This window comes from Fukomys damarensis, unplaced genomic scaffold, assembly GCF_012274545.1.
Source record: "Fukomys damarensis isolate Sample0158 unplaced genomic scaffold, DMR_v1.0_HiC HiC_scaffold_10, whole genome shotgun sequence".
In the NCBI taxonomy this organism is placed as follows: domain Eukaryota; kingdom Metazoa; phylum Chordata; class Mammalia; order Rodentia; family Bathyergidae; genus Fukomys; species Fukomys damarensis.
In genome coordinates, this window is record NW_022900922.1 from 17409595 (window position 1) to 17423159 (window position 13565).

Consider the following 13565-nt stretch of genomic DNA (forward strand, 5'->3'; position numbering starts at 1 on the left):
TTTGGGTAACTTAATGAAATGTTTCCATCACCTTTGACCAACTCAGATCTTGACACTTGCTAGACACTCTGATGTAAGGTAATGACATCTCAACCATCAGAGACTTAGGAGATCACCCAAACACCCTTCTTCAGAATTCAAGGAGAGGACAGAGTGTCACCCCTTACTTCTTGGTACTTCCCTGCAGAATCCCTTTGCAGCTCACCTCTGAATTCTCTGCAGGGCTTCAAGGTTTAGAAGCTCAAGTGCATCATCTTGGCCTAGTTTTTCTATGTCCAGGACCCTCTGACCACATGGCTAGCAACTCGGTGTCCTCCCCGACAGTGCTTTTGTCTTTCAGACGAAGTCATTCTTTCCTTCATGCCTCCAGAAATAAGGGTGACTGACCTCTTTGCTGTCAGAAGAGACCTACGCCAGGGACGTGCAGCACTGTGCCCAGCTCCCGAAGTAATGGGTTGGGTGTGGAGCCCTGGAACACCCCAGTGTGAGATGTGCATAAAGGGTGACAGCCTCAGTATGTCAAATGTGATACACGCTGCGGTTAGAAATCACAGGCAGATCACCACAGTTCTATTCAAATTTGTCAACAACCCGTAATAGCAAAGACAATGCTCCTGGAGGAAGCATATTTCATCTCTACTCATTTTGAGCTCTCTGACAAGGGGAAATTCATATTTTTTGATGAAGCTTTTCAGATGTAGCTTGAAGACTTAATCTCCATGAAAACTGCCCCGGCAAAGGAAGTTACAAATTCAAGTTGTAATGATTAAACAAGATAAAATTCTGACCCAAGGCTAAGATGCAGTATGGTGGGTCTCAAATACTTAGACATTCTGAGCCTTGGTGATACAGTGGTGACAGTAGGGATAGGCATCAATATTCTAAAATCCAGGTTGATCCTCCGGCTCTGGGCCAGGGATGAGCACTTGTCAGGGAGCCCAATCCTCCACCCTCCCATGAATGCAACAGGAAACTCCAAAGCTCCTCTCTCGCCTTTACTTGGCCCCAGGAGATAAATGATGTCCATCTGAGGGAATGGAGCTTCTGCTCTGGCTCAGTGAGTGTGCAGTGTGTGGGCCGAGAAGAGGCAGAGGCTGCTAAGTGAAGCGGTGTAGCTCACTGAACAGAAGTATGCCTGGCCTCAGGCCTGCACCATCATCAAAGTGGGAGAGACATGGGCCAGACAGCCACTAAACACAGCTTTGGTTACAGCTCAAAACTCAGGAGATATGAAGGAAAACACCAGAGAGATAAAAGAACATTATTTTTTTCTTCTTGCTTCCATTGCGCTGCCTCCCTACTTTGCTGGCTTACCTTGAGTTTGGCGATTTGGACAATGGACTGGGTTCTAGGCTCAGGAATTTAGGCAGGCAAGCAGCTTCTATGTGGCTAACAGGCAGGGCAGGACACCCAACAGCGAAGTGACAGCAGCAAGGGGTTGAGCCAGTGGGACTCAGGGTCAGCACCTCCATCCACGGCCCTTAATGAGGATGCTTCACCTCCCAAACCCAGAAGCATGGCTTCCTGACCTTCCTGTGCCTGGAACAGCAAAGAGGGATGTGTGAGGATTCACTACTGGGGCACGATGTCATAAAATGCTCTCAATTCAGCAGCTAAGTGCTGCACACAAATCCGTTCATGGCCCTCTCCATATTTAGGATTTTCACACTTGGGATGCCCCACAGGTCCAAATTCTCTGCTGAAAACCAGGGATGCTCTGCCTACTGAGATTTCCTTTTTATCATTCCTTTTCCTCTCTGCAGAACCTATCATTCTGTTTTTCTTTCAGTTGCAAAGTTATTTTCTCTGGAAATACAATGCTGTGTAGCAAATGAAGCACTGTAATAAAGTCAACAGGAGGAGAAGGCTCACAGCAGGGACAGAACCAACACAGAGCAGGGTCAACAGAGTGACAATGTCCTGCCAAGCAGGCTCTTCTCCCTCCTGATGAGCAGATGTTCACTGTCCTCTTTCCAGGTTCAGTGACCAATTTATAACAGCAACCAAACTCTCTCTACTATCTGATGTGTCTGACCAATAACCTGTACCAAGTAGATCCAAACTGACCAGTGCTAATCCAAAACACAGGCAAGTCAGCCTGCCCAATAAAAGTCACATAACGGACATGTCCACAAATACACACCAGTAGTTCCTGGGTTATCTGGCCCCCGCCGCATATACGAGATGAGATGTGACTCCCATAGCTTAGATTTTATACATGGTATAAACAACAAAATCATCTGCGGTTCAGTATAATGCAAAGGTGCTCGCATCCCTCCTAGTGGTGGCTTTGCTCATCTCACAGGGTCTTCAGATTGCCTAGGAGGCACTGGCTCCACTCATGGGCTCCTGATCACCCGCCCCGTCCGGTGGAGTTCCTGGGATGAGCCATTCCTGATGGACCCTGCTGCTGCTCACACTTAGCCCCACTGGGGCTCTGAGCACAGGCCCATTTCTCCTCACAGCCACTTCACTAAGGTCACAGGACTGTGAGGTTCCAAAAGACCATGGCATGTCAGTCCCCTCTGCCTGGAGGAATCTTCCCCTTAGGTTAACACTGTGACTCCTAATGTATTCATAAAACCTGCACAAAAGCCCACCAGCTTTGGAGAGAGCTCCACTGGTCTCCAGCTCAGCAGACACACACCCTAAGTCCACCTTTCCCCTTCATCCTGGCCAGCTGGGCTGATGGCAGGCAACATGACGTAGGAAAGCCTGTTACTCATGCTTCAGGAGCAGATCTAAGCTGGAGCTCAGCTGCAGATTCGCTGGGGGCAATGCATGCAAAAGGAGAACGGGAAGGAGGAACCACAGCTTGGGTGGGAAGCACTTCAGGGTAACTCTGGGCAAGTCTCAGGTCAGGCTGGTGCAGAGCCAATGGTAAAGGCTGTGCCAGGCAGAAACAGCTTGGTTCTCATTGCCCAGCCATCCACAGCCTGAGTAGTGGATAGAGCCTCCACAGCAGGGCAGCAGCTGCAGGCTGTCAACTAGCCACGACTCCTAGAATGCTCTCTGGTCACTAGGAGAGAGGGGCGATGATTAAGGACTCCTGCCTCGAGCTCCTGGCTCTATCTCCTCTCTCTAATTATATTAAAAATATGCAATGGCTCCTGTGGCATAGAGAACACAATTCTAACTCCTTCATAAAGCAGAAAGGCTATTCACTGTCTGGCCTCTCTTCCTCTCCATGCTGAAATTCAGAAAGGGTGTGTGGTTTGCGGCAGGTGTGCTGCTTACCACAGAGGGTCCCAAGTGACTCAGGAGCTGAGCTTCTCTACCTCCCTGCTATTCTCTTCGCCCCCACTACATGGGTCACAACATGCACCTACAAGCAGTGATGCAGTCCCTGAGCTTATGAGGCATTTGTGTGCCTGTCACTTCCTCTGAGGCTTCCTGAGCATCTCAGGACCACAGCACCCCAAGTGTGGGCTCCATCACGCGGTGTGGGGGTCACAATCTGCTCCCCACAGCCTGCTAGCTCATCACACCACCACTTGCACCTGTCTGTTGCCTCTCTGCCTTTGAGAGCCATGAGACGTGCCTGTTCCCATCAAGCACTGATGACAGCAGAGCTACAGTGGGAGGAAATACTCTTTTGCCCATCTGCCCAGGAAATCATGCAGTGGCAGCATGGCCAGTAGCGCATGTGCCAGCAGCCAAGGGGTGGTAAGGGAGAGAGTAAGAGGGCAGCGTCATGTCACTCAAGCGCCTTTCTCTGCCTCTTCAACAGATGACTGTGCCGCTCATCTTCTTCAAGCCCACTTCGCACTCACTCCAGCATCCTCCATGACCCTGTCTTTGTGGTGATGGGATCTGGATCACATGCAGAAGTCTACACCCTCCTGGCCCATTTCATTTTCCTTTCACAGTCGTGACAGCAGGCAGCAGAATTAACCAGTCACACTCATTTTGGAGGGAATGGTTCCCAGACTGGCTGATTATCTGAGAACTGAAATTAACCTAGATTTTAGAAACAAATCCCAAGTTCACCAGCACAAGCCAATGTGAATGAAAAAAGTGATCAGAGGAGGTCAAAATTCCACTTGTAAAATCATTTTATTGGTATAAATATACATATGAATAAAATACCTTCAGCCTGTAATGTAAGTGAATTTATTTGTGAAATGTCGTATAAAGAGTAGTATTTTGATTTTTTTTTTACAGGTGTCAAAGTATTCTCTCTTAAAATCACACATCAAAAGCTAATATGCAGACAGAAATTAAAGCCTTCAAAAACATGAATATTCATAAAACCTCATTCCAATCTGTATATACACTAAGCTGGGCACGGTGTCTCTCCTCTGGCTGTGCTTGTCCATGGTATGTGAAGGCCACTCACCAAGCTTTAAAATGTACAATTCCACATCAAGGAAGGAAGTTAGTTCCCCATGGGAGAATGTAAAAACCATACCCGAGATCTAATATATATAATTTATACAAAGTATTTATTAATGTGCTCTGTTAATATAATTACAATGTGCAATTGCATACATCAAGAAAAAATTGGTACATCGAGTCATGTGCAGAGTGGACACAAACACCTTCAGCAGCCACCCCGTCTTCCAGATGGAGTTACTCACTTGAGTTTGCAGCCAGCTACTCCATTAACCTCCAAAACCACAGCTCGCAGGGCGATCTCTAGCTGCTTCAGAGAAATTCAAGTAGGGCCCAAGGAAGAATTGCTGGCTTTCACTAAGGGCTTATGAAGCAATGATTAGAAAGCAAACACAGGGACTGGAGGAAGACCAGTCCCAAAATGTGCTTTGACAAACATTATGTTCTGAAAACAAAAGGAAGGAACGAGGGATGGAAAGATGGAGGGAGGGGAGAGGGAAGGCAGGAAATAAAAGACTGGAAAGAAGAGAGTAAAGCATCAAGAGAAAGGAAGAAAAGGTGTTGGCCGTGGTTCCTCTCTGATGGCTAATAAATGCTCCCTGCACAGAAGACTTTGGCATGGGTAACCTTTACACAAAAATAAATTCTTTTTCTGCTTCTTCTCCGGAGTCACTAGATTTGCTGCCTTGGAGGCTTTCTTTTTTGGAGGACTGTTGCTTTTGTTCTTGATACTCCTGGATCTGTGGGCCCCAGCTTCTCCTTGACACTGAAATGGAAAGGCAAGAAGTGGTGCTGTTAACTGACAAGACAAGGATGGAGAGTGGCCTGTCCAGCAGTTCGGGGAGATGCAGGAGCCTTGGGCAAGGCGAGGAAGGGGATGGTTCCGAAACAAACTTGCTATTACGTTCAGAGACTCGAGACAGATTTAAAACAAACCGACCAAGCTAGAAACAAATTAAAACAAACAAATGCATAAAAACACAGTTTATGACAGGGGGAACCTCTCATAGATGTGGTTGAGAATCAGAAGTGAGGAAAGGTAAGGATGGCGGGGTGGAGGCGGGCAGGAGGAGAGCTTGGAGGCTGCTCGGCACAGGGCACCTCCTCAGTCTCAGCTGCTTCCTCCCACAGGGGACAGATGCACCATTTGGCATCTTCCCAGCATTCATGCTTGGTTATCCCTGCTCTGGGGTAGGCTCTCAGGAAAAGGTGTAGGAATCTGAGACCTCTCCACGCCTCAGCAAAGCTCAGCTTCACTGTTTAAGAAAGGAATCTCTTCACTCCCTATGAATAAATACCAAAGTACAGTGAGAATGAATTTAATACTTCCTGCAATACCTCAACCCTCCAGGTAAAGGAATCACCACGTTGCTGCCTATTCTGACTGCAGATAAATGTGAAGGATCCACTGAGACTTTACAAAGCCACGGTGGCAGAATCACTGTTAGAAGTTGTTAGACACTTTCATTACTGCTACTCCTCACAATTACCCTAGAAGGAAGGTTTTGCAAAATTTGGCACCAGAAGTTAAGCGCAATCCACCCTCCAAAGCTCGCATTCTTTCCACCTGGATGACAGCCTGACTGTTGTGAGAGGCTAGGAGGCTGTTGCACTCTGGCAGAGCTACAAAGGCAAGGCAAAGTCATTCACCTTACCCGCTATACAGACTCACCTGGGGCTAAAAACATCAGAGCCAAACCCTTTGTAAAGTGGCTTGAAAGAAGGGCCCAGCAAACTCTTCACTCTGAAGCTCAAACGATCCAACCAAGAACACATTACTTCAGTCCCCCAGAATACTGCCAGATTCATCGGGTGCTTTTTATCACATTGATTTCTGCATTATGCTCACATTTCCAACCTAACAGGAGCTGGCTATTTAAATGTTTAACTGATTTCAGGAAGGTAAAGCTATAAACATAATAAAGTACTTCTCTTAGCTTTCAGGAACAGATTGTAGTCTCTTGATAATAACAATTTAGATTTTTTTTTTAAGTATTGGGGATTGAATCCAGGGCCTTTGCACTGAGCTAAATACAAGGCCTTTTTAATTTATTTTAAAAAATTTTGAAACAGAGGGTCACCAAGTTATTTAATTGCCCAGGTTGGGCTTGAACATGTAATCGTTCTGCCTTCACCTCCCAGAATGCTGGGATTACAGGAGTGCACCACTAAGCCCAGGTTAGAGATTTTACTTGATGAAATTGAACTGAAATTACCCAAAACTCTGAAAAGTCCTTTCCAACTCTCATCATAGAAGTACATAATTTTAAAATTTCAAATTCTTTTTGTCTAATATCTTTGGGCAAATTCTCAGATGGGATAGAAAAACAAGAAATATTATGATTGCTTTTTAATTTTTTAAGCTTGTGCTGGGAGAAAAAATTAAATATGCTGTGCAATTGATCTTTTGAGAGTTATTAATAAGGCAAAATTGGATAAAGAAGATAAATATCAGGCTGGAGATTTAGCTCAGTGGTTCTGGCGCCTGCCTCACAAGCGCAAGGACCCGAGCTTGATCCCCAGTAGCAAAACAAAACAAAAAAGGATAAATATCTATAAATATTTTGTCTTTTATCACAAAATCAACTGGACACTTATGAGTTGTGTTTTTTTTTTTTTTTCATTCTGGGGATCGAACCCAGGTCCCTGCGCTTATGAGGCAGGTGGAGGAAACACTGAGCTAATTCGCCAGCCCCTCATGAGTTTTTAAAGTTCTAAACCTCTGTATGTACTGAGAAAAAGGGGGATGCAGGGAAGGCTCCTAATACCTTTGTCTTGAAAATATTCTGCAACAAATCTAACCTCAAAGTAGAGCTTGTGAGAGCTGCTATCAATTTTTCCTTCTATTTTAAACCAGAGTAAATGATTTCTCAGTATCAAATGACTCAAAATAAGCTTGCAACACTACAGGTTCAAAAACAAAAAAACGATTTATTTGTCTTCAAAGTGAATGTATTTGTTTTAATTCCTATATCAAAATAATAAACTTTACACCCTATTATTTTAGCTTCTGGGAAATCATAGGTCTAATTTATGCTATATAACATGTCATAAAAACACCTTCTAAAAATGAAGAAGTGGGCTGAGAATTTAGCTCAGTGGTACCGTGCCTGCCTAGCAAGCACAAGGTCCTGAGTTTGATCCCTCGTACCAAAAAATAAAAATGAAGTAGTATTATGTAATTCAAAATGTTTATGTCATAGATAAAAACTCAATCAGGGTCATTACAGCAGGCATGACTAAAAATCAGAGAAATACAACATAAAAATCTTCAGGAATGAGCACTGTCCTTCCTTTAGTCTCCACTCAGCACTGACTCTTGGAAGTCCCTGACACAGGGCCTCTGAGTCCTCCAGGGCTTCTGGAAACAGCAGGGAAGGAGGCAAGAAGAGCCCAGATCACCAAGTTAAATAAACTTTGGGGTTGGTGACACAGAACTATTATTAGTCATGCAGGAAAAAATGGCAGCAACATAGTTACTGAAAGGAAGAAGCCCACATTTTTTCAGGAGAGCAGAAAAAGCATCACTAAGGTGGTAACACTACTTAAAAACTCATTCTAGGCCTGTGGCTGTAGCTCAGTGAGAACAATTTCCTAGCATGTACAAGGCTCTGGTTTCCATCCTCAGCAGAAGTGGAGGGGGCTGTTCTAAGTAAATTCACCTTCATTGATTAAACTCCACCCACTGTGAATGCACACGATATCCACCCAGCCTAGGACCAGGGTGACACGTCCTGAGTTCTGTAGAGAGACACTGTGTATTCAGAGAGGGGCACTGAGGCACAGGGATGAAGGAACAAGCCACACAACTAAGGCAGTGAGCTTAGAAACCAGAGCACACAGTCTCCCAGCCTCCAGCAGCAGGATCAGTGCAGATCCCCAGCATAAACAACTTTGTAGGAGGAATGTTCTTTGTCAAGTTTGTTTTCCAGCCCTTAGGGAGCATCTATTTGATTGCATATAATTAAGATGCTAATTACAATTATATTGAAGTAGGTTTGGTCAGGCTTCCATTAAAGGACAGTATAAGTAGAATTTGTCTGCTTGAAACCTAAATCTCTGGAACTCATTTGAAAAATATTTACAAAATTTAGGGATTTTACTAATTTAGAAAGGGCTCCTCCTAAGTAGCTTGATTTAATGTTTGATTTTATAAAGGGTAAAAAATAAACTGGACTTCTTCAGTGTATTTATACAGTTAAGAATGCTGAAGCATCTCTGTACATGTATCCTTTCATGTATTTATTCCCATTGTGTACTAATCACTGGTAAAAGATACTTGAGTAAATGAGAGGGTAATTTATGCACCACAAATCCTTGCATACATATTTGTATCCTGTCTATAGTCGCACTATTGCAGAGAGGCTTAGACGTGAAGTTTGTTGCTCTTGAAGGTGATCTGATTTTGCATATGCAATAGATGCAAATGTGCATCTGCTAATTAAAAACCTGATATATGCATATAAATCCAGAGTCAGAGAGTCACAGAAAAATTTGAGACTGTCCCCACTGTAAGCTCTACTGACATCTGTATTTTCGGGAAGCAAAAATGGTGACCTTAAAAAAATATTTGGTAGTTGGCCTTGATTTTTTTATTCTTATCTAGGAAGAGCCCAAAATGCCAACCAACTGCTAACTTTCTCTTAAGGATTTTTATTGGGAAAGTAGAACATGGATCTGGGAAAGTGCAGAATGCAGCTCTGAGACCCTGTAGGCCACAGCCAAACATTTTTTGGCGGCCTGGTGGAGTACAGAAGAAGCAAGCGATATGGAAAAGGGGTCTCAGAATCAGATGTGCCATACGAGTAGGATCCACTACAACACATGCCAAGCCAAGTAAAAATAACTATTTTCTTCAAGAAAATAGGATATATGCCAATGAGGTATGAAAATATCACAGTTTGTAACTAAATGCAGAGAAGAAATAATATGAAATTCAAAAGATGCACAGTTACAAGTATTTCCAGTAAGACAGAGTAAACATTTTACTTGTCAAATTAATGTTAAAACAGCCACACAGTTAAAACATAATCATGACAAAGAATATGCAGCATGCTTTGAGAACAATAGCCTCTGTATCAGAAATACATGATTTAGGAAATTCAATTGTTTTAGTTGTAAACAAAGCTGCTCTTAAAAGACTTGGAGGAAAGTACGCACCATGAATTGGTCTAGTAAATATTATTTGTTTTAGCCAGGAACCATTCAGAAAGCAGACTGCTACGCAATTCTCAAAGGCAAAGACGTCAAATGCTAGGAATCGGCACTAACAAAATTAAGATATTACATGTAAAATTACTTTAATTGAATTAACTGATAAAAAATTACCTCCTGATGCCTATTTTGAGAAATCAAGGAAACAAAACTAATACAAGATGGTCCTATTTAATTCCATCAAAATTTGATATAATCCAGCACAAGGAGAATTTGGTCATAGAAAAATGTGAGACAGACACAGAATGTCTTCCCCTGGACTCTGCATGACTTGGCTATTTCTGCACTCACCTTCTAGCTAATTCTAAGCCTCACTGGGCTTTGATTCGTGTGATACTATGGGTGGCTTCTTTCTGTTGTATACTTTTAGTGGCTCTTGAAGGATCACTGTATCCAGGATGCTTTGTTAATAAGTGATCTATATCACTGAATATAATAGTTTAAGTGCAGATTTCCAGGTTCTAGAAATATTTATGTTACCTCAGGCGTCTAACAAAAGAGGAATACAGGGACAGAGATTTTGACTTAAAATAACCTCAAAAATAACTCTTGACATTCTTTAGAAAATAAATACACACAGGGAATTCTTTAAAAAGTGAAAGACGGGACAGAGATGTAGCTCAAAGGCATCACACATGATTAGTATGTGAAAGGTCCTGGTTTTCATCCCCCAGCACCACAAAAAGGCAAAAAAAAAGAGAGAGAGTGAGAGAGAAAGTGACGGACCAATTCAACTGGTTTTCTCTAGGGCATGTGCTACCTGACAAGAGAGTGTTTTATCTTCTATTCTTGTAAGATTTCGAGTCTTTGCTTTATGCTGCGGGTAGCATCCTAATGTCTACCCTGTCCTCTAACTAGTATGCCTCAGAACTCCAGGCTCTTCCGGAGGGGCTGGCTAGTCATAAATGAGGTTCCTGGTGATGAGCTGGGAAACACTGTTTTTGTTTTAAAGTCTGTGTCAAGGACTGTACATTCCTACAGAGAAAGCAGGTCACCTTTGAGGTGTCCCAGTCTCAACTCCCAGGGCTGTACAGATTTAAATTTTCCACTGGAGTTAGAGCTGGAGAGGACACATGAGGTTTATTACGCGTGGTATAATGTTGATGTTTGAGAATTTGCACACGGTTCACCCTTATGAAATAAAAATAAGTTATTTCTATGATAAGGTCACTCTCATTAGCTTGTGCCCTGAAATGCTTCCTGAGGGACTGGCAGGGGACACAGAGTAATACAACAGTGCTGGGCCATAGGCTTGACCCCTAGGATCCCAAGTAGTTGCACAGTAACCTCTGATAAAGTTTTACAGGAAGAAAAAAGCCTCATACCAAAGACAGAAGTTCTTTAGGAAAATCTCAGAAATTGGAATATTCTGTATATTCTTTTATGATGCTCAAAGTTGCCTGAAGTGATTTTTCAAGGTGTGTGTCTGTGTGTGTGTCTGTGTGGTACTGGGAATTGAACCCGGGGGCTTTGCAATGAGCTCAATCTCCAGCCCTTTAATATTTTTTTAAATTGTGAGATAGTGTCTCACTAAGTTGGCTAGGCTGGGCTTGCAATTCTCCTGCCTCATCCTTCCAGAGTGCTGGGATTACAGGCAGGCACCACGGGGCCTTGCTTCAAATCATATTTATGAAAAGCTACTACCCGGGGAGATAAGTAGTACTTTAATCACACAAAAAACATTTCCTCTTTGAGTTGGGAAAGCTTGTTTTAAAATTCCCCAATGGTGGTCCAAAATGAGTTAGAATCTGTGTCCTTTTTGTCTGCTAAGACCGTTTTCACCTGAAAAGAACATTACAGAATCCACTACAGGGTGGCATAGAAGACAGAAAAGGCATAAGAATATCTGCTAGAAAAGAGAATAAATTGTTCCCCAAAGTTAAAAAAGTTAATTGGTTATCTTTTCTTTCTTACTAAAGGGTCATAAAATGTGCACTGAAAGACCATGTGCATGATCCCAGGTCTGCATTTTTATCGATTTTTTCCTAAGAGTGGAAATTATTAGGCCAATATTCTTTAAGGGGATAACTCTGTTACTCTAAGAATTTCTGACCCAATTCCAGCTGAAAGGTAACAGAAAAGGTGTAAGAGGAAATGAACAGAAGGAATGAATGACCCCAAATATAAAAATAAATCTTCTCCATCATGAAAATCTGATGGGCAGTCACCAAGGTAACTAATATCTAATTTTAGATACAATATCTAATTTTAGATTGTGGAGTCAATATATTTTTCCTCAAATATTAGGACCATCCTGTTGCCATTTAGAATGAATAAAAACTCTGCTGCATGACTGAGCCCAGTCCCACTCCCATAATAGAAGTTACCCCTTGGAAGCTTGTTTTTGTTAGTGCCAGTTCATAAGCTCTGGGTCGGCAAGGGATGATAACTGAAGGCTCTAACCATTTGTTGGCTGTGACCTCCTGTGCCCAATTGCATTCACTTCCTCTTCTGCAATGGTGGAGGACAGTTTTGAAGATCTTTTCCCTCTACTGGAAGGCTTGCCACTGTCATGATCTGAATGTCTTTTGTAATAATCTCCTCTTTGCACTACTGAGGAAAAGGGATTCATTTTACCCTTTATAGTTCAAATACATCAAGGGGTTGACATTAATATTAATATTAAAAATTAAATATCAGCTCACCCACCCGACTTAGGATTCAAGAACTTATCGAGTTGGTCCTGAGCAGATACATCGTTCTCTACAGAATTCAACAGCCAACATTATGGAAATGTCGTGCAAAATGAGGTGAGCTCTGAATCTGCCCCAAAAAGGTACTGACAAAAAGGCCCCAGTATTACCATTTTGATTCCACAATGGATTAAACAAAAATCACATTCACTATGGAACAATCCAGAAGAATCACAGCAATTTACCTGTTTCAGAAATTAGTTGGGCACGCTAGTCCAAAGGGAGGCACAGAACAAGAAAACGAAGTAACCAGCATGAATAATATACAAGAAAACAGGAATGAGCACAGCAGGAACAGTTTAGGAAAATGACAGGACTCCCGAGTGGCTACCATTCCCGAGCCACCTTAGTAGAGGAGCTAAGGAATAAGTTTAAATTAAGTATCTTACCACCCTGGACATTACCAAGCTTCTCTCCGACAGCACGTGTATTTCTGAGCCAACTTCAATACAACGTGCTAGCATTGGCATAATGTCTTGTGACAAGCTTATTCTAAATCCTACATGAGAAAGTATGGTCTCCATAACTTTGCAGTCCCAACCAACCCACTTAAGGATGCGGGCATGAACCACGCATAGTATTTGCTCTTGGGGAAATGAGGAAATCTTTGAAATGTCTGAGGAACACCTCAACACCTAACTTCCTCAGAAAAGAACATGTAACTCGTCACAGCAGCTAAAAGCCTGCTAGTGTCATCCAGCATATCACCCACTTGGTTAACTGGAAAGGTTCTGTGATACACAGACCATTACCCATGAGGCTGGGAAGGGGTAGTTACTGCAGGCCTTGCTTTATCATTGATTGGCATGTAGAAAAAAACAATTTTTTGATATATCATAACAATGATTTCTTTACTGAACTTTCTGATTTAAGAAGAATCCTTCAATATTGCCACTGCTTTTAATAAAATGAACATTTCTACTTACTGTTAAAACCCCTTCCCCTTTTCCCCTGACAAAATCCCCAAAAGCATTGCCAAAGCTTCCTTAAAAGCAAAGATGTAAAGTTGAGCAAGTGCAGAAAGGAGAGGCAATGAAGGCAGAAATGAGAGAGCGGATGGCGTGGGGAGAATCGAGCTGCCCAGGGACAATTAGTACCTCAGGTCACCTGGAACCAGCATGCCTGAAGGCTCTTCTTTTTACATCAAGTCTTCTAAAGGCCCTGGCTGAATAGGAAACCTTATACTTACTTATTCTGTCTAAAATGATTATGGATATCAGCTACCTTTTATGGCTTTGGTTTCTCTATTTGACAAAAAATAGTTTTCAGCTTCAATCAAAACTCTTTATCTTTTTATGATTTTTTTTTTTTTTTTTTTTTTTT

The 13565-nt window shown here is 42.6% G+C and overlaps 1 protein-coding gene across 1 annotated transcript in view; it reads right to left on the reverse strand.

Moving 5' to 3' along the window:
* Window positions 1-4575: 4575 nt before the first annotated feature.
* The window catches only part of Carmil1 (capping protein regulator and myosin 1 linker 1), a 303045-nt gene continuing 294055 nt past the window's right edge, over window positions 4576-13565 (reverse strand). The window contains exons 38-39 of the mRNA XM_033761782.1: window positions 11953-12102; window positions 4576-5101 (exon numbers count right to left, since the gene is read on the reverse strand). Of these exons, the coding sequence (XP_033617673.1) occupies window positions 4965-5101; window positions 11953-12102 (287 nt within the window). The 3' untranslated portion in view covers window positions 4576-4964. The remainder of the gene's footprint in view (window positions 5102-11952; window positions 12103-13565) is intronic.